Source organism: Pogoniulus pusillus, chromosome 17, assembly GCF_015220805.1.
Source record: "Pogoniulus pusillus isolate bPogPus1 chromosome 17, bPogPus1.pri, whole genome shotgun sequence".
In the NCBI taxonomy this organism is placed as follows: domain Eukaryota; kingdom Metazoa; phylum Chordata; class Aves; order Piciformes; family Lybiidae; genus Pogoniulus; species Pogoniulus pusillus.
Genome location: NC_087280.1, coordinates 4,661,541 through 4,683,450, shown reverse-complemented (window position 1 = coordinate 4,683,450; position 21,910 = coordinate 4,661,541). Strand labels below are relative to the sequence as shown.

The following is a 21,910-nucleotide window of genomic DNA, read 5'->3' as shown; positions in this document are numbered from 1 at the left end:
TATGGTGCTGTCTTGTCTCTGATCACAGAACGACAGGGGTTGGATGGAGCAACTAAAACACAAAATTGGCAGCTATTCAGTTGTGGGGAACATCATCTTGTTCTGCCACTTTCGGTTTTTTTAATGAAGCAAAAAAGGTGGGTAAGAAAGAACCACCTCACACAAACCCCACATCTGTGAATGAGAATTTTTATTTGTAACAGCACAGCATTGCTGCCTTGGACCAAAGAGAAAGAAAAAGGCAGAGCAGCATAACAAAACTGCATTCTCCACATCCTAGAGAAGTCCCTGGTACTGGGCTAACTTCAAATATAGCTTAAATATTTTAGAAGAAGGGAAAACAGTTAGATGAAAGATCATCTTGGCAGCTACAACAGCTAACTTGACAGCTAGTGTCTATGCATTTTCTCATGAATACAACTCTCCTGTAAGGCAGCACGAGCGGGCACTAAAAACATGAGCCATGCCTGGTTGCTTTACACAGCATGGCTGATAACCAGGGCTGACACCACAGACCCCTGTTATGCCTCTGAACAGGGACTGCTTAGCAGCTGGGTGGGGACTGCCACTGCACGGAGGCTGCCATGCTGCAGATTTAGGAGCTTAGGAAGACTATTTTAGCACTGAGGCTATGAAAGCCTTTGAGAGGCAACCCTAAGTCCAGGTGAATACAATGGGGCAGCACTTGGGTTGTGTGCAATTTTATTAGCACCCATCTCCTTCCATCGCTGTCTGCTTACCTCTTCATGTTTAGAAAGCAGTTGCTCAGACGACTTCTGCTTTTTATCAGTAGATGATGTGTAAGGAATCATCTTATCTGAAATGAACATTTATGGGTACCATTTCCTTCCAAGCTATTTCTACTTAACAGTCTGTGAATATTCAGTGCTACTGAAAAAGCTTTTAAGTGCAACAGTGTCAGTTCTATTCCATATATGTGCTGTACAAAAAAACAGATGAGACTGCAAAGTTGCCACACAAAACTTTCAGAGAAGCAAACAGATGTCTAGGTAAGGACAACTGGAACAAAAGCAATGTAGCTGCACCTATTTTCCAGTACCTGTGCTGCTACACAATTGACTCCAGTGTTACCACCAGACCTCCATTACAAGTTAGCAGTCAGCCTCCCGTATAGAGCCAGCTGGAGACAAACATGTCTGAGTTTATGGTATAGGTTCCAAAAACGGGTTGTTCATGGAATAGCCAACTGAACTCCTAACAATCCTTAAAGGAACTGCCACAAACCAGCTGTGATAGTGCCCCTGAAGGCCACTGGAGCAGGATTCTCTCCAAATACACATAACAGCATGCAAACGACAAGCTCAAGTGAATTTAAAAGCTAATCAAAATTCTGATTTGATGCCACTTACCTGCTGCAAAAGAAAACCCACAACTGTTCATAGGGTCACTTGTAGCACTCATAATAACCATAACACACACTTTGTGAAGAATAGAGCAGAAGAGAGAGTAGAGCTCTAAGTATGTTCTGGTCAGAGCTATACTGCACAATTTATGGCATTATTTTCCTTTTCCTACACCTGAAATCCGTGCCCAAAATGTTTGTTTTGAAGCTCTGTGGTCTTTAAGTGAGTGTGTTTGAATGGAGTCAAGAGAGACACTTCCTGAACCGTCACCTGGCTGTGCCAGCCGTGCCTTTATGCAGATTCCTGCTGCATAGTTTCGAGCACATAAAGTTGGCTGCAGACAAGCAACAAACCTGGATGGCTGCAAAAGGAGGGTGAGCTCTGAAACCACCACTGCTACAACTCTGCTTTCTGTGTCTGTGGATTCCTTGGTATTCCTCACTTTAAAATACCTCCTGATGTCCAATTATTTATTTTGCAGTATGCAGTAGCCAAAAAGTGCTGTCACTTTACACTCAAGTAACTAGAAATGTTTATTTCCACAGTATCATATGAAAGCACAGCTCCCTTTGCCAGTGAGACTCCAGTCTCAGCTTTTCCAACAATACAAAACAGAAAAAAGCCAATCGTGGTCAAACGATAACCCCAAATTAATTACTGCATATGATATCTCATGGAATTTTTTGTGACTATATGCAATGAGAAGATTGACCAATTTTACCAAAGGTTATTGTTTGCTTGCTCTCAACTCTCACTCCAGAATTACTTTTAAACAGTTCCATATGAAAAAGCTTACACTGCTGGATGAAATCCTTCTACCATTTTGTGCTTCTCTGGAGCAGTGAATGAATCAAAACATACATTAAAAAGTCAAGTGCAATGTAGCTCAAAATGTGAGTACTACTTTTTTCACAGAGAAGACCAAGAATTTTGAAGTTATACTATAGGATAAAGCTGGTAAAAACCTACACAAAAATCTCTGTGTTTGCTGGGTTGAGAGAATTGTTAGAAACCGAACAAGCCACTGGCTCCTGTTGGGCTTAACTGTCAGTTATAATCACTTTAAGCCTAACTGTTTACAACAACAAGGTAGAAGACATTATTCAAAAAGGTTGTGGGCTCTAAAATAGAGAAAAGTACATAGGACATATTGGAAACCAAAGTATGAACTTCTGCAGAAGCTGCTTTGGGTGATTTTGGTCGTATCTGTACAGAAGTGAATTCCATACATTTAGCACATTTGTAGTCCATCTCAAAGGCAAGCTCAATGAACATTCACTGCTGTTGGGATGCAGTCTGAAGTAAAAACCCACACAAGCCCTAAATGGCAATTTCATACAAGAAAAGTAGAGTCTACTTAGCTAAAGTTAAGAGAGGAGGTTCCTGCAGACATACCTCTTTTTAATTCTCATATTTAAAGAAATTTACTCTCTGTTCCTGTAACAGCTATGAAGTGTAGCCAGTATGGACAAAACCCCTTCAATTAATCACTGAAGGGAGGCAAGACTTAGAGGGTTTCTCCCACTGGCTCATATAGCTGGGAAAACAGACAGGCTTTCAAACTTTACCAAGTCTCTACATTTAACACAGAAAACCAAGAAAATATTTATATTATGGTCAAACAACCTGCAGGACCTTAAAAAGAAAAGTTTAATGAAATGCAGGGAATTTTCATTATGGGTTGCCATTACAATTTTCAGTTTCTGCCATCAAGGAGTCTCAGGGATTGGTACAGAGTTTATGACTTACAAAAAGGGTTTATGAATTCAAAAATGTGGCTATATCCATCACAGGAAGGAAAGATACTAAACAGTGGTGCTTCATTGCTTAAAATACACCACTATTTATTAAAAACAGGAATTCAATACAGCTTGATGAGAAGCAGCATACTCTGCTGAGCAAGTAGAAAACTACTATTTCTCCAAGCTTCAATATGAGCAAACTGTTTACATCTGAAAATATATTGTTTTAACAACTGACTGAGCTAACAAGCAGACGAGCCTCTCTAAGGGTATACAGTATAATGTTTGTATATTTGAAATATATACTCCTGATTAAAAACACAGAGCCAAATGGAAACATGAATTTTCAAAAGGTTTAGAATATAATCCGAGGTGTTTTTTCTTCTTTTTTTGATTATTAAGATTTAAAAGGGATCATCTGCACTTTTGCTGCTCAAGTACATTATTTTGAGAGATGCCAAAATAAAGAGGCAAAATAACAATAAGAAAAGTATAAAGAAGTATTTAGCACCTGTCAGACCCTGTTATAGTTCATGCTGTCAAGCTAGGAATGGCAGTACTGTGTGCAAGTGATGATCTGAGACCTTTGAGCGGTTTGAGGAACGAGTTTCAGTTAATTTACAGTACATGCTGAATCTGCTGTCCTTGCAAGCAGTGGGAAGCACAACCAGCGTTCAGGCAGACTTGTGTCTGACTCTCCATCCAGCAGCCAAAACAGACATTATCTTAATTACTGCAATAAAAAGAAAACAGGCCAGCCTACTTCCTTGCCTATCTGTGACATGACAGTCACTCTTTCCCAGGATCAAATCCTGCATATCTGTAGCATTTGGCCACTGCAGCTGCTAATCCACAACTTCATTAGCAGTTGACACAGATTTATATGTGTTCCACCAGTGTTCTAAGATAACATAACAGCAACAATTTAGCTACTATACTGCTATGACATTCTATTTTCCTAGATTAATGAGGGAGCCTGCAGATATTTCCTGAATCAAGCCAACAACTTGGAAAAAGCTGAAGTTCCAAGAAGCTACATAATTTGGGAATATTATTTGCAATGTTCGTATGCAGGACTCAGTCCTCCTTGTGTCAGTGTTATTGCTACTGCACCGTGCTGCTCCAAAGAACATCCTTCCCTAGTGATTAACCCTAATGCTGCACCAGTGCTGAGAGTTTCCTCCTGCTGTGTGCATTGACTCGGTGGTCAGCACCAATTTCTTCATTTGTAATAATGGACAAAACTGAAATAAGGCAGTAAAAAGAGTGCCTCATAGAGCAACGACTTCTTGGTCAGGTATCTTAGTTCCAGAGATGTATAGGGATATAGATTTGATGAATTATCAGTACAGGAAAAGATGGGAACATAAGGAAATCCTTAACATGCTGCTGAAGGCCTTGTCATGTATTTTCTTACTGTGTTTTCACTCCTGCTTTTAAGGAGGGTAAGCTGAGGCAGCATGGTGATATTTTTATTAACGCTTCTTGCATTCCATGCCTGCTCATTGTTTTCTGTTTGTGGTTACAAGCCAAGCATGCTCCATGTGTATTCAGGACTCAAGGGCCCAAAATAGGCCTTATACCTCTCATAGTTACAAAAATAAACTGTGGAAAACAAGGCCATCGTCCTGAGTGCTGCTGCTGGACATCTGGAACTGGATACACATTGCGAAGCAGGTTTGCACAGCTATGCGAACCACTGCTATGCTGTATCAAGTCTAGCTAATGCTTTGCTGGCTTTCAGCTCAACAAAAATGTCTCTGATTTCAGTTCTAATGACTACTACTCTTAATGGTGAGCAAAATCTAGTTAAGCATCTAACTATCAAAGGTCAGGTTCATTTTTTGCTCAGCAAGCAGAGACAGTTCAATATTGAGGCATGCTGCACTTTGATTTCTCATTGCATGAACTAAGGGACAGTATCCCACCTGCAGCTCTCAGAAACACTTGTCTTAACTCAGCAGGGAGAAAGCCTTTCTCACCTCCATTGCTAACAAAGGATGCAACACAGCATAAGAAAAATGGGGCTTAGACCTGGAGGTTTCAAGCAACCCTCACTGATTCTGTGTAACAGATGAGGGTATAAAAACTATCAAAACAAGGTTCACATGGGTCACAAGTTATTAATGTTTTCAACAAATGTCTTTTATACATATTACAGAGTGTTTGGAAAATGTGCTATCACATCCACAGCTAAATTTCAATTAAAAGAATCAATCTAGCATTTATTAGCCAGTACCAAAAATGACAGATCAATATCAAAGTTAAATCTCTTTAAAGATCTTGACCATTAATGAAAAGAAAATTTCTCTCTTAAAATAAGTTTATAACATATCAGAATGGATTCTCTCATTTCAATAACTTTTTATGATGTTAAAATTGAGAATCCTTCAATTTATGTTTCTAAATTAGCAAGACTTTCCTCTATTGTATCTAATTCCATGATTTTGGAAGTCTTTTTCCAAGTTTTTCATGTGAATAAGAAAAATATCTTGGTTTATGTCTTAAAATTTTATAATCTAAATTACATCAAACAGAGACCTCATTTAATACTTAATGCTGAGAAATATATATGATAATTGAAGTCTATTCCCCAATAACCATTATTGCTCTGAAGTCTTGGCTGGTGTAGAGGTGTTTGCAGGCTGTACTTGACTGAGCTCTCTTTCCTGCCTATACAAGTGTTTTCCACAAAGTAACTGTCCAAATAAATACTGGTGGTCATTTCAGAGCTGGGGTTAGAAATATTCTGCTAAATTGGGGAAATGATCAATTCAGCTAAACAGAAAGAGGGGTCTAGATTGACAGCACAGCACTCCCTACATCAGAGCTCCAGAAATGGCCTAACATACTTTGTACTCACGGGACAGGATCTCTCAATTGTTAAAATCTTGAGTTAGAGCATTTAACTTCTGCCCCTCTGGGGATACAGCCCATTCCAGTTGCAATAAAGCTCCTAACAGCCTGGTGGGGTCTGAAAGCCAAGCAGGAGGATCCCAGAGCACTTGGCCATTCCTAGCTCATAAAGGCTTATGAAGTTGTGCACTGTGGATGGTTGGAGAGGCCTGAGGTGGTCCTAATGTGTTAGCCACACAGTCTCTACTGACATAGCAGCTTCCCACTACACTAAGGCAGTGGTGCAGTGTGCTAAGGTCTGCACACAGTCTCTACTAACATATCAGCTTCCCACTACACTAAGGCAGTGGTGCAGTGTGCTAAGGTCTGCACACAGTACAAAAAAAGCACTGTACAAAAATACTCTAATGCACTGATTATGGAATGGCAAACGTGTATGTGACAAGCAACAGCCTGAAAGAGTTCTATCAGAAAAAAAAAATAAAACCAACAACCAAAAAACCCCCTAAAGTTGTGTCTCCTACAGTCATCGAGGAGCAAAACCAAGTTCCCAACCTGGAAACAGTCAATATGGGAGGATACATCAAAAGAACAATTCAAAACTGCTCTTGCAGCAGTGGTGAAAGCCTGATAATGATCTTAGCAAAACTTATTTTCCTGCTGCAGTGCCAGAGCACTGGTGGTACCTACTAGATTTTCCTTCCTCTCAGTAACAACCTCTGAAGTTTTATGTTCATAGTGGTTAGCTACTTTGATGCACAGAGGAGGGCAACATAGTACCTGCTTGGTGCTCAAGAATCCATCAGCTGAGAAAGAAACTCTAGATTCTGACTGAACAGCCTGCACTGCCTCCTTCTACTACATAGCACAAATGAAAGAGGCCTCTGTACTTCTCCCAGAGAGAGGCAGCAGATCATGTACCACACAACACCTATTACTGCATTGTGATGTATTGAAGAATTCAGTAAAGCTGAGCTGTTTCTGCCACATTTTTCCATTAAAACCACCTTGAATACTAATGACTTCTGTAACATGACAGAATTACACTCTCCATTCACTTCTCAAATGAGAGTGGGCTACAGTGATGAAAGACATTGAATTTAAAGTATCCTTCTAATCAATTACACCAAAGCTTTTTATCGAAAAGTGGAAGACAACAGTTTTGAAGTCTCTCAAGTTCACTACTCTCATTCCATTTCATGCTGAAACAAACAATCCAACCTGGAAATCAAGAACAATCAGCACCTCTGGATAAAATCCAAAGTGTTACTGTTAGCTACAGGTAGTGAGATCAGACACTTCTCAGTGTAACTGTAAAGAAAAACACTGATCTCACAATAATTATTCTTTTGTTACAAAGAACAGATATTCTTGAAGGAAGCTCTTGCACAGTGCTATATTGTTTTGAGGTGCAGTTTGGGTGAACCATGTGCTTGCTTCACAAATTGCAAATCATGCCTTCCTCACTGTTACAGCTAGAGCTATTATTCCACTAAGAGAAGGCTGGTTTTTTATTTTTATTTAAGTCTGTATTTGACTTTTGGCAGTGCTGCCCTGGAATGTAAAATGCCAAGTTGGCAGCTTTCAGAAAGGGAAATTTCAGTAAGTTGGGATAGTCTCTTTGGGCTCATATTTCTTGCAGTTCTTTTTCCATGTGCCTGTGTCCCCAGGTTACCAGCATGAGCTCTTACCTACAGTTTTGTTTCTTATTTTATGTTTTATTAACTCTAGTTTTTCATTCCTATCATCATTTTACCCTCCAGGAATTTACTGTTAAGTTCTGTCAGTCTGGTCTTTTCCTGAAACATGTAACAGTTCGACAGTGGTAGGTTCTCATACGTGCACCCCACAGCTCTGTAATTCTGACTGTCCTCTGAGGTAGCTCACAGAAGTCCAGCTTTGCTGGCTGACATGTACTTCATGCTCATTCTCCACAACCCTGGGTAGGGTTATGATAACCTCATGCACTAGAAAATTCCCTGACAAATCTAGTAATATTTTTCTTCATAGAGAATACAATTCCTTTACTGACAGTGGCACACTGAAGAACAGGAGCTGAATTAAGCTGTTGTAGATACAAGTCAAGTAAGAGTTGAATTTAGTTGTTAATAAAATACCTTTTGAAGTCCTTAGGACTTAAAACCAGCAGTGGCAAAATGCTAAGTAAAAGAGATAAAGTTTTCAATTCTGATACATGATTGCAAGAACCATAACTCAGTGCAGATAACTAATCATAGTTCAGCAGTGAAGCAGTGAGCAGAGTGAATTCCCTGCACTGTTTCTTCACTGGTTATTCCTGTATGACTAAGAACAGTCCTGCTGAACAGCCTCATCAGAACGCTGGCTTCCACGAAGGCAGGGCTGGCAGCGTTACAAGGGCTGCTGCCTGATGTACATACACGAGATGACAGACCTACCTTCCATTGACAGCAAAACATAGCTGACATATTCCATGCAGCACTGCAGTGGCATTTTCTAGAAAAGCTGCTATTTTGGGATTCTCATCAACGGGGCCTTGAACGGAGAGGAAACAGCAGCAGAGTTTGTCTATCAGTCCTATGTTCACCACGTAACTAGAAACAGAGGAAAAGAAACGTATTAAAAGAGAAGTCCCATGCCAGTTTTGGTAACTTTGCAAAGAGAACCAATTGCTGCTTCTCCGCAGGTGATTACTTCAATGCTCTTTCTGAAAGGGTTCAATAAGATAACTCAAATTACAGGAACTTCAGATCTGGCTCTCTCTAGCTGTCAGTAGTTTTTGCTGAGAGAACTGCCTGTTGTAGGACAATCTGTATTACACTGTACAAGAATGATGAGTGTAAATGTTTATTTTACCATACTCCTGGGACGACAATGGAATTTTGCCATAGTTAAATGATTTATAATAATCTTGATAGTTCTGCAACAGCACAATTTCTTTGTAGCATGAAGAGATAAACTTTGCAGGACATGCTAATTCAAGAAGACAATGATGTTACCCAGAGAAAGTTTTATTGCAACACGTGTAGAACAGCTACTGCACAGTTGTTGGGTTTTCTCCTTTTAAAAGACATATAGGCAACAGCTAAGAGACTAACAGAAAATGCAGGTAACAGCCTTCTACCATCAATACAGAAGGATCAGAAAGCCTCCTCAAAAGCTGAGCCAAAACACAATGCAGGGAAAGCCATACTAGTGACTGGTTTTTTAAACTGCAACTTCTCTTTATCAGAGTAGATCAGTTCATCCTTGTTGATCATCAGATCACTACTGCTGAAGTTCCTTCTTTGAATTATAGCTTGGAAACCTACACAAACAACCCCCACCCCACCCTGAATACTGAGACGTTGCTGTCTGTACCAGGTCCTGTCATATTTTGATCATTATCCCCTCCACTTAAATGTGTGCATAGGTGGTTTTTCTTGTCCATGTCACTTTGCTGATGTCACCTAAATCCAACTATTTTCCTCCTTCTACCACGTTCAGCTTCTCAGACTTCACTCCATCTCAACTGTTTATTCTGCTTACTTACAGGACAACAACTTCTTTTGTAAGGACAAATATCCCCCTAGAATAATCTCCTTCTTCTCTATTCCCTCTAATTTTCCTCCACTCTTACCAAGTGGAAGAAACTTGTCAAAATCCAAAAAACCCTGTGCCTCCAGCTGACTTAACAGACGCAAGAGCTAACTGCTTTCAGACACCATCAACTGAGTCACTGAACACTAATAGTCCACACTAAACCACCCTGTCACCAGCTGTTCTGTCTACTTGCTTGTCAAGTCCACTTGTTAGAGACTGCCTCCTACTGTATAGGCTCCTTGTGATGATGGGAACCTCACCAACTGCATGTTTCTATAATGTCAAGATCATCCTGACCTAACTAAGGAATGTTGTTAAATAATACTGATGCTAGTAACTAAGTAATGCTGATTAGATGGTGCTTGTCACAGAGCTCTGCAAGCATTTCTTAAAAATATCTATTGCCTCACAACTCTTACAATTTGATTTTGAAAACTTAAGGATGTTCAAGACCAGGGAAGAAACCCTCTCCACTTCTCAAACAGAGACTAAACTATCTTCAGGGCTAGAAACCAGAATTTCTGCCAAAGTTTGCCCTGCTGACACAGTGCTTTTGTAAGCAGTAAAAGTAATCAGAAGTACACTGAACATAAAGCAAGTAGTCTCACTGCAGTATGAAAAAGTCTTTTAAGCTGCTGAAAAAAAACCTTAAAGATGCACAAAAGTTATTAATTGCACACTTGTTGCTCAGGTAAGTTTGTCCTGTTGAGCAACGTGAAAAGTTGCCAGTATTAGGTTTCTTGCAGATTTTGATCTGTGCAATCCACCTGATGATACAGGTGCTAAGCAAGTTCTCTTGTACTAGCTGAATAATTCCAGGAACAGAGCAGGGTGTTAGATACATCGCAGTCACAGGGGAATGCTGAGTGCTAGAAACTAGAAATCTCTCTGTGAAGCAGGAAGGGAGAGAAAGAACTGAATAAAACACAGACAATACCAATAGATGACTGCTCAGAAAAGGCACAAGCAGTCTCATCAATATTCTCTTTCCTCCCCAGGAACATCACTACAGTCGAACTGACACTTGCAAAACGTCTTCGTTGTCCCCCTTCCTGAGGAAGAAGCTCTTCTTTTTGCAGACAAAAACATGGATGAGATTTTCAGTCTAGTGAGACTGTTCTTTAATGGCATCTAGATACAATGAGAGGATGCACGAAGCACTCCCTTCCTTGAAGAACTGAGCACACAGACAAGTGGAATGTCAAAGCTTTCTAACCTACTGCTAGTTCAAATACTTGCCTACCCTTTTGATACCCAGAGAGTGTGCAGATAATTGCTGTTTATGCATCAGGTCTGGTAGCTTCAAACTGAAAAAAAAAAAAAATTTCAACTTTCTTCTTTCTTCCTCCATCCTCCTAAAACTCTCATTTAATCAACTCCCAAGGATATATGATACAATGACCTGGAGGTGAGAATTCTCATTAATAACAGAATTTGCCTGGTTTTGACTAGTTTAAAATGCCCTCTCTCTTTTTTTTTCCTAATTGCACTATTACCTTGTCATCATGCCTTTCATTCTCCGTTTATAACCAGATCCCCTAAAGTGCCTCAGGTGAAGGACCTAGCTGGATTCTCATGTATCTTCTTATCTTAAGGGTATGCCTGTGCTTGGCCCAGTCAGTGTCAGATGTCTGCTCAGCACAAATATCAATAATCAGACCTCCCACCCTCCCATTCATAAATGGGGAGAATACAGCATCCTGAAATTTCACACTCTTTCAAAACCTGTTTGGGGAGAAGGCGGGTTACATGAGAACAATGAAGTTTTACAGGTCATTGGTATCTATGACAACTATTTGTTTTGCCTTCCTCCTCCAGCTGTCCTTTTTGAATCCACCAGTATTGCACCAGACTCTAGGAAATCTGAAGATGCTCATTGTGACACATTTGCAGAAGTATATAGCTGCAATTTCATTTCTTTAGAAGGCTGAAGATGTACCGATGGCCATTTATACAATTTACTAGTGAAAACACTTCTGGCAAGTCAAATACCTTACTGGATAGATACTAGTTTCATATCTATCTATCTATAATATATTAAGTACCTATTAATTATATATATATTCAGGTCCAACTGTTTTTAAACATAGAATTAGACTGTTTCAAGTCAAAACGTGCAAAGCAATGTATTCTCTTCTCAACTATCACAGCTCATTAAGTAATACTGAATGAAATTTTGCTCAAGAAATATGCTGAGAAAATTGCTATTAAAACACAGCTACACTATAAAGGTTGAAACCAGGAATTGGAGGGCATTCTCTAATAGGAAGTATCTATTTTACAGCAAGCTTACAGGACTGTATGTCTGACATGCAGGACCACAAGGGCAACGTGGCCACCTGGCTGACAGAATTGAGGGAAAATAATGAGAATGCAGAAACTGAGTCATGGCTAAGAAATAAAACTGACAGAAAGGACACAAAGAAGCCAAGAACAAAATTAAAGGACTCTTGGTCTTCTGTACTTGTGTGCTTGCAGTTTTCGGAAGGACATTTTTGGTTGAGAATATAGCATTACATTGTCTTCTTGACTACAGAAACTACTCTTACTAACTTAAAAGTTATTTTTCCTCTCCTAAATAATTGCAATTTTCTTTCTCCGTAGCAAAGAAAGTTTAGAGAAACATTATTTGTTTTTTTTTTTTAACCTGATTAGGTCTTGGACTCTGCTGTTGAAGGCTTCTACTTGCGAGGATTTACTTTTCACTTCCTGTAATACATTCAGTGCAGTAGAGCGGTTGTTTCCATCTGGGAAGCTGGAGATTAGACATCTGAAAATCACAGCTGTTATCCCCAGAAGTTCTGCTGTTAAACCTTCAAATACCTGCTTATTTGCACTTCTGCCTGAAGTAGCATTATGGTCATCCGGAACACTAACCTAAGGAAAGGGGAAAAAAAGATGTTAGAACACCCACAATTCAGTAAAAATAATCCAAGCCTGCGGAGAAACAAAGAGAAAGTTGTGTATATGTAGATGAAAAACAGTAATAAAGTCATTTACACTGTAAGTGCTGGTGGACATGAAAGCATTTCAGGTACCAGAAAAGGTCTGTACCCCTTATGCAGGCAAACAAGCTGAAAGAGAACAAAACAAGACAAAATAGCATTTGGCGTGTGAGAACTGATACAGAGCATGGAGCTCTGGCTGAACACACACTCAGAGGAACAGAATCTGATTTTTCTGAATTACTAAACCAGAGTTCCCTTCTAAATGAGGTCAATGAATTTGAGATGCACAACAGGTAACTGAAGATAAATCTATATGTAGGATAGAGATCTGTAAAGAAATCCCCTTACACTCCAGAGATGTGGGCTTTTCACTCAGTCATTTCTGCTGCCAAGATAACTGAAAGCAATTTAAATTCTGCCCCATTACAATCAAACAGTAAGTCAACTGTGTGTGGAAGTCCTGCAGTTTTGCAGGCAGAATACAGGACAGGGGCATCAACCAAGACCTGGGGCTCCCATGCAGATGAGCTGTGCTTAATGCTGCTGTACTCCTCGTAGCAATAGACATCTGTGGAGGCACTTTTGTGAGACAGCCTGAGGCTTCCATCACCCTAATTACTGATCAATATTGGCTGAAATTTTATTTTCATTCCAGGTTAAAATCATTTACACTTGGTATATGCAAGTGTGGTCACAGAAACTCATTCCTCCCTGTATAGGTATCATGAGGGATTTGGTAACACTTGGTGACAAAGAACAACATGCACAGTTCTTTATTATTCATTAGCTCTGAGCCCTGCCTTGGTACTTAAACTCATTGTAATAGTCTGCTGCTGGTGATGAGCCAAGTGAGCAAGTGAGAAGTCTTTAGCTGCTTATTCAAGTTCAATGGGAAAAATAACATTATGTTGCTCCAGTAACTTCTGTTGACTAAAATAATTCATGCCTAATGATTCTAATTACCTGCTGAAACAGATGGATTAAGCTTTGCCATGTATAAATCAGTTTAAATGTGGTGATTTCGTATCAGGCACACCAAGTTTTAAAAACTGCTAACAAATGCTACCCACTGCTTTTTCAACTAAGATAAAAACACTTATTTCTTTAAAGACTTAACTGTATTTTGCAGCACAGCATTCCATTTGCTGCAAGGAACAATACTGTAAACAGACAATGTCTGTTTTCGTCTTCTAGTTGAATGTATATATAACTTCATTTTTCTAAGTACATAGCCCTTAGCTACACAAGTTCATGCTTCAATAGAAAAGCTTTCTTCCAATCTGTAAAATAAATAGGTCTGGCATTCTTAATACAGCTCTTTATTGCAGAGCTGATTTTTGCTTCTGGTTTTTGGGGGAAGTGTGTGCATCTGTTAAATGAGACAAATGTGATTTGCGTACTGTGTAGACAGAAGGAAACGAAGTTTTACAGAAAATGGCTGCATTTGAACTTAATTCTTACCTTCAGTATTTTCCATCTATACAAACCAATGTAAATGACAAAAGATGAGCTTTTTTACTGAAGAAGTAATTCATGGGATGGTGTGAAGATGTGTGGAGATTTATGTTGGAAATTAATTGGGGTGCTCGCAGAAGTGATGTATTACTCTGCTTGTTGATTATTACATCAAGCAAGAGGGTAAGAAATCTCAAGATTTAATAGCATAATTATGAAAGCTCTCAAGCCCTGGATTCTTTCTGTTGATTACACCAAGGAGTTAATGATATTCGCAGAAACTGATTTTGTTACATGGTTTTTGGATGTGTAAACGTTAAAACATCCCACATTTTTATTTCTGAGGGTTAATAGGCTTAACAGTTTGACTGACACAAATATGCAGGTGCAATTACACACTTAAACTGCCTTGTCAAGCAATTGGTGTAAAACATTTTTAAATCACAAAGAAAAAACCAGGAAAAATATACCCATTGTTCAATTTCAGTGCTCTTTTGGCACTGAAGATGACTGTCTATGCTGGGCCTAATCAAGACTCCTGCTTTCTTGAAATGTGTTGTTTAATCAGATCACTCATGAGCAAATTCTCAGCTCTAGTACAGTTTCCATACAACTATTAAGGCACTCAGCAGAGAAGGCCCCTAGTGTTGGGATTCCCTTGCTCATGGAGAGTTGCCATAAGCTCTTCAGCTCTGCCCACCATCCAGGACTTAATCTTGAAAGATGCTGAACAATGTGGCCCCAATCCAGTAAAGCACTTAGGCACACATTTAATATAGCTGAAAATGTTACTCCATTCTGACTCAAGCCAAAGGTACCTGCGCATATCAGAGCATTATTTTGCCCTGTGCTAACAAAACCACCTCCAAACAAACAAAACACCCACTACTAAACAAAACAAAACCCCCAGTTTCCAGTTAATAACATGGAGATCTGTTACTGTAATCTCAATTATATTTCTGTCTTGTAAAAAGTGTCATCTTTTGCAGGATTTAAAATACTGGGCTGCTAAATCTAAAAGGAAAGTCTTCAAACATTGTGAAGCACCCAACTGATGCTCACTTGGTCACTTATGCTGCATTCTTCTCCCATTAGCAGTGGTGATTTTGTGGTTTTTTGCATGTGAATATTTAAGTCATTGGGCTTGCCTCAAAAGCACTCTGGAAATGGTCTATCTTAAAAATAGTATCCAGGATGTCTGACTTTCTATGTAGTAACTAGTGACTAAAGAAATGGAAATGACCCAGGAAGTTTATGGGCTCAAGAGGGTGCAGAGGAAGGTTCCACTTTCTAAATTATTTCTCCTACCATAGAGTATAAGGTTCATGCACTGTAATGAGTTAACCTGTATGGTGCCCTCCAACACAGAAATGAAGGTAACATATTAAAAAACCCTCTGGGATGAGATAAAGAGTTGAGATAAAAAGAGTTTCATATAAAATAACATAATGCACAATTACCTTTGCTAACAATGCAATGCACAATTACCTTACTTAGTCTATCTGCACAAAAAGTGCAATGAAATGCAGGGGAAAACCCAGCACAGAACAGAAAACAGAGAGCTATCCAACTCCCACCTGTCTCACCACCATCCCTGTGGAAAAGAGCCAACACCCAAAAGCAGCAACCAAACAGGAAGTCTCTCATGTTGTAATCTGAACTTCAAGCCCCATAATACTTTGCTCCAGGCAGCATTTTCATGTTGAAGCTGGCATGGGGCAGGATGGTTTCAAATAATAACAGCAAATTTTCAACAGCCCTGTTCTGAAGATTTACTACAGGATGAACACACTGGCTTCCTCCTGAAGCAAAGAAACAAAATAGATGCTTTTGGCCTCTAGAAAATACATTATTAACAGGAAAACCAAGAAGTGTCTGTGCTTTTCACATCAGTGCAAACAAACATGAAGCTTCCTCACCTGCTGAAGCACAGAAGATTAAAAAACTAACCACAAGCAGTTATCAAACTAGCACTGTGGTCTGTAGAAAAAGGAAGCTACAACTCAAGCACAAGACTGCCATCGATGCAGGCGGGAAGGTTTGATCCACTAAACCACTGAAATCAGGAAACACAGCACTGCTGACCTCAGCAGACACCAACTTAGGCATTACCTGAGCTAAAGAGGCTCAGAAAGGTAAAACGGTAAGTCAAGATTGCAGAAGGTTTCCTACCAATCTGTTTAGGGATGAGATAAGTGAAGGTCTAAACAGGTCACCTGTAATAACTTGGGCAGGCTGGCTGTCACCAACAAGAATTAAATGAAAAATACTACAGCCCTTTTGTTATTCTGCCACCTCCCACTGCTACCCAACCTTTCACTGTAGGAAAAGTAATATTTTTTTTAGTAACTCAAGCATCATTTTGAGAAGAAAAATATTACCCCCACATGAAGAAAATTGAGCATTTTGCCACCAATGCAGAATGACTGCTTTAAATGTTATTCTTTAAAGTGTATAGCAGCAAAAGCAAAGCTGACTTTGTGTTGAATTGATGTGTGAAGACAAAGCTACAATTGCATTAAACTGATGAGCAATGAGGTTCATGCTGGCTGTATTCAAGAATGTGTTTAAAGGTTCCTCGAAACTGGATTCTTTCTATTTCTGGATTCAGCTACCACTAGCAGTCTTGTTTAACTATTTGTTAAAGCCCTCCCCAATGTACATTCTCATTTACTGCTCTTGGTAATACTTGGCCTTTGTTTTCCAACAGTCAGTGGAAAGCCACACAAGGCAGGCAAAGGCGGCATCACACAGCTCACCAAACTAGGAATACTGGAGGCAGTTAAAGTCTTTGCAGGAGTGGATTTTAGTATTTTGGTTTTCAGGGCTAGGTCCAATTTTTTAAAATGCTCACCATTTGTCCATTTCTTTTTCATAAAAAAAAAAGTCAAACTGATTTATTATATTTTCAAGAGAGAAAAATGAGGGTTAGAAAAGCAGCACTGTATTCATTTTTTTGTACTTAAATATGTACTTCATGGAACTATGAAGATATCCTACTTTAAGGGCCAATTTTGCCTGAAGAGAACATAAGAGACTTTATGCATAGGAAAGAAAAGTCCACTGTGGATCACGGGAAACATTAAGCTTTAATTACAGTTTTGCTGCATTCAAGGGCAGTATTTGGCAACAGACTGAAAACAGCACTAAGTGCAGTAAATTTTCCTGATGTAGTATCTCAGATCTCTTGGTGGCCAACATTTCCTAAGAAATACCCTCTGTATTTCTGCAGGAACAGCACAGGTCATTTGCACAGAGCTACACTGAGAAAAGGGAAGGTGTTTGGCATCAGAATGAATCTTGCCACTTGTAAAGTGCTGAAGGATTTCATCTCTTGTGTAATTATGCACAGAGCCTGTGCTCTGGCTCACTTGCTGAGAGCCAGCAGTGTTGTGACTGGCCCGGCACAATACGTGCACCTTTCACTAAGTGCATTGGAAATCTAATACCTGGAATCCTCTTGGAAAGATTTGGTGAAGAACAATGAGCTGGCAGCTACTTAGAGGAGAATGCACAGGTTGCATTTGGCTTTTCTTTGTGTCTAGGACCTTTGGACTATCTTTGTGAAGTGTTCGTCACCAGTCCTGTGGCTTGTTGATTCTAACAGCGTCGAGTAAATTATTTAAAGTATGTACATAACTTTTCAATTAACAAACTGCTTGGCTCATGAAAATACATACACACAATTTATAAGTAGAAAACCAAGACTAAATATCTTATGATGAGCAGGTCACTATGAATTAAAAATGAGTTTGCAAATAAAATATTTAATGGCATTTCAAATTAAATGAAACACTGGAAAATTAAAACTTTCACAGTTAGAGACTCCTGCTATTTAAGCACTTCAACAAATCAAACAACAGCAACAGATTGACCTGACTTCTATTCCCAACACTGACAGAGGCAGGAATCAAATGAATGTGAACAATTTGTAATATTCTGCACTTCAAGTATTGCTATAAAGTGGATTAAAGAAGAAAACCTCAGAAAATGTTAAAGACAGAACACCATCCAGTCACTGGGGTTTGAATACCTGCACTCTGGCAGAATTTAGTACTAGAACCAATTAACTTTCTTTTTATAGAATTATAGTAGATAGTTACCAAATACAGACAAGTAGGACAAGGGAGGTTATTCTTCCCCTGTACTCAGCACTGGTCAGGCCACACATTGAGTAGTGTGTCCAGTTCTGGGCCCCTCAATTCAAGAGAGATGTTGAGATGCTGGAACATGTCCAGAGAAGGGCAACAAGACTGGTGAAGGGCCTGGAACACAAACCCTATGAGGAGAGGCTGAGGGAGCTGGGGGTGTGCAGCCTAGAGAAGAGGAGGCTCAGGGCTGACCTCACTGCTGTCTACAACTACCTGAAAGGAGGCTGTAGCCAGGTGGGGGTTGGTCTCTTCTCCCAGACAACCAGCAATAGAACAAGGAGACACAGTCTCTAGTTGTGCCGGGGGAAGCATAGGCTGGATGTTAGGAGGAAGTTCTTCACAGAGAGAGTGATTGGCATTGGAATGGGCTGCCCAGGGAGGTGGTGGAGTCACAGTCCCTGGAGGTGCTCAAGAAGAGATTGGATGAGGCACTTGATGCCATGGTCTGGTTGACTGGATAGGGTTGGGTGCTAGGTTGGACTGGCTGATCTTGGAGGTCTCTTCCAACCTGGTTGATTCTACGATTCTAAGAAAATAGTATTCTTTTGAGACTTTATTCTCATATATTTCCTGCTGCTCTTATACTCTAATTGCTCTCAATATGGCTGCTAAGTGTACAACACTTTCTAAATGGAAATAGCTATTATACATACCGTAAACTGGTGTATCAACAGGTCCATTAGAAAAGTGATCTTATTGCTAAAAAGAACATAGGTGCAGTTTTCTGCACAGTTGCTGCAGGCGAGGCTGTAAGCATTTACAGTACTGCAGAGTGACCTAAAAATTCAGAAAGAAAGAACATCCATTTTACTTTTTCTTACATAAATTAAAAGGACATCACAAAACGACCTTCTCCTAAACATGGGATTCCAAGCAGTAAAACAGTAAAGCCATACTTGTCAGAAGTCTTGCACTGTAGGGCTACTGAACTCCTCTTCCCCAGTCAAAGCTCATAAAGCTACCACAGAGTACCAGCTAATTTCATAATTAGGATATGTAAATATTCTTTTATTGTGGCTTGTGGTTACATTACTGTAAGTAATTTAGGTGCAAGATCCCTTTCCTAGCACAACCTTCAAGGAAAAAAAAAGCCCTGTATGAAGTAATTCAGAGAGTATCAGCAGCAGCTTTAGAGACAGACTATTGTGTAATGCCTGTGAACTAATGCAAGGAATGGAAAGGATTTAACAATTAAAAATGGACAAGAAGGTGAAATTTCTGCCCAAAAATTTCTACTGACAGATTGTCAACCACTACTGTAGAGAGCCTTGAAGTGTTAGTGCGTAACTGCAATAGCATCAATTGATCTGCATCTATGGCTGGCAGGAAGAGGTAAGAAGGTTGCAACAGTAAGAGCAGAAAATCATGAACATGAGTCACAGATGTACAAAACATGCTCAATTTTTCTTTGCATCATGTGTAGTAATTTCCATCTGCTCCAGCTAAAGTGTTCTTTCTTCTCAAAGAAGTCCTTGCAGAAGAGCTGGGACCCGACCCATAGAGTACACCCACAGAGAAGATAAATCTGACCATGGACAATACCATTGCAGAATAAACACAAAATACATTTCTTGGACTTTGCTTACTCCAAAAGCTATCACTGCTATAACACAAATATGCACACAGGCACATAACACAAATGCATCATAAATATATATAAGGATAAATAATGACGGTTAGAAATTCAAGTTGTTTGTCTTAAGTAAACCAAAAGGAAAAGAACTTTCACTTTGTTGTTTTTTTTTAACATGTGACCAAGTTCAAAGAAGCTCCAAAGAAGAATATAAATTGTGAGCACTGTCAAAAAGTCACAGCAACAAACAAGTTATCATATAGAAAATACCAAAGATGGTATTTAACATAAACTGCAGATTAACTCAACATGCTTATAAAGAGAGAGTTGAACTTTATTCTTCTCCTAAAATCTTTTTTGAACCAAAGAAGTTATTTACATAATGAGGAAGGCTGCTTTACAGATTGCTGTGTTCATTGCAGTGGCATCTGATTACTTAGCATGGCTCCCCAGGGTTGAAATGGAAGCATCTTATATACATAGATTGCATTTCTCAAGCCAAGAAAAGCGCAGAGGTCAGAGAGCGTACAGTATCATTTGTATTTCTGGATTGTCCTTTTCTCATCTAGGCATTTAATGAGCTGTACCCTGCTTGGTTTGATCTGTGAAAACATGAACATTGATATCTTTCCTTTTTTAGTATTCTGAATACTATCATGTTAGCACCTATATTCATTTTGCTGTACTGGTAGTTAGTTTTACTCTACTGCATAACTACATCAGTTTTCATCTGCAGCACACATGATACGAAATCAGTATTACATGATTATTTTTGATCAAAGGCAGGCTAATTTTCACCTATTGCACCCAGCTTTTACCCTCCCTCCAAGGATAAGCCCTACACAAAATGCAAGTTGCATGCTCCATGTGCATTTTTTAGAACTTGCTTTGTAGCATCCTGACTATGGAAAGGCATTTATTGCACTCTCCTCAGTAATGCTGGAAAAAAATTCATTAGGCATCTACTTTTACTTTTCATGGAAGATTACTGCCCTGTGTAGGAGAGCTTACAGGGAGACAAGAGATGTGAAACTATATTGGTAGTTCCTATTTCCATTTGGGAAGAAGAGATGCTTTACAACAGTATTTGCCCTTTTATCAGCTATTCTAAAGTACAGATTAATTCTATTTAAACAGAAACATTATGATTTACCCAAAGTGTCAAACACAAACTTTGTAGCTTAACTTACAATTCTTACATCGTTCCAGAGTACCTGAGGTGGTTTAGTTAACTCACTGCAATAACCTTTTTCGATATGTGAGATTCCCAAGAGGATTATTTATTTTTCATCTGAAAACAAAAACTTCTCACTTTATAGACAGAACCAGTACCACTGCAACACCGCATCAGGCTTTTGCATTTCCCAGCTGAATCTCATGTCAGAAAAAGCACTCGCATTTTCAGAGACTCAAATATTGCATTTGAAAAGGTGGTGTCAGCAAATGGATGTCAAATTAATTTTTCACAACAATAAAGAGGGTTCTTTTAATTGATACCATAAGCTTGCTAACTACGCTTCGTCTAAACACATCCTAATCACAGCATGCCCTGAACTATGCTTCAGTTCCACAAGTTTTTTTTTAAATTCAAAATTGGAAGTGTCAGCACAGAAGCCGTCCCCAGGTGGTTCGCAGTGTTAAATGGCAGATTAAAGACAGCACAACTAATTTCTTTACTTTAATCTTATTAAGGGAACAACAGCTGTCAACTGTCACCATTTCAGCACAAGGCCTCCGAGACAGGCACGGTGCTGCAAATGTCAAGCCAGAACCTTATTTAACCACCAGTTAAACTCTCTGGGATAAAAAATTCAGCGCAGTTTTTTACCTTTTTTTTTTGCCTCTGCTGGAAGTTCTAACAGCTTGTAATTCCACAACTTTCACCTCAAGAGGTATCAAAATCAGCTGAAGCTGTAGGGTGTTGAGTCTCATGTAAAGTGACTGTTTATTGATTACTGATGTTGCTCTAAACTTTGTATCACGCCTGCAAATCAGCTTTAAAGCGATGTTAGACAGCATGTATACTCAAACCACACAATAAGTCTGCCCTCTGATGCAAAGCTTTCCTCTAGAGTAAATCCAATTATAAAAACACTCATTATGGTACACAAACTTTGATCCAAAAAGCTGCCTTTACACCAGACAGAAATATGCCTCTGTAGGTTATATTTATTTCAGGAGCACAAAGAAATAGGGAAAGAATTCATTTTAATCAGCAGTTTCAAGCTAGATTTCAACAGTTTATATGCATGTACATGAT

The 21,910-nt window shown here is 39.3% G+C and overlaps 1 protein-coding gene across 3 annotated transcripts in view; it reads right to left on the bottom strand.

Moving 5' to 3' along the window:
• SCAPER (S-phase cyclin A associated protein in the ER) overlaps nucleotides 1–21,910 on the bottom strand; it is a 243,491-nt gene that overhangs the window by 25,415 nt on the left and 196,166 nt on the right. For all 3 annotated transcript variants that reach the window (XM_064157319.1, XM_064157318.1, XM_064157320.1), the window contains 3 exons: nucleotides 18,731–18,854; nucleotides 12,171–12,400; nucleotides 8,380–8,535 (listed from right to left, as the gene is read on the bottom strand). In XM_064157319.1, coding sequence (XP_064013389.1) covers nucleotides 8,380–8,535; nucleotides 12,171–12,400; nucleotides 18,731–18,854 — 510 coding nt within the window. The remainder of the gene's footprint in view (nucleotides 1–8,379; nucleotides 8,536–12,170; nucleotides 12,401–18,730; nucleotides 18,855–21,910) is intronic.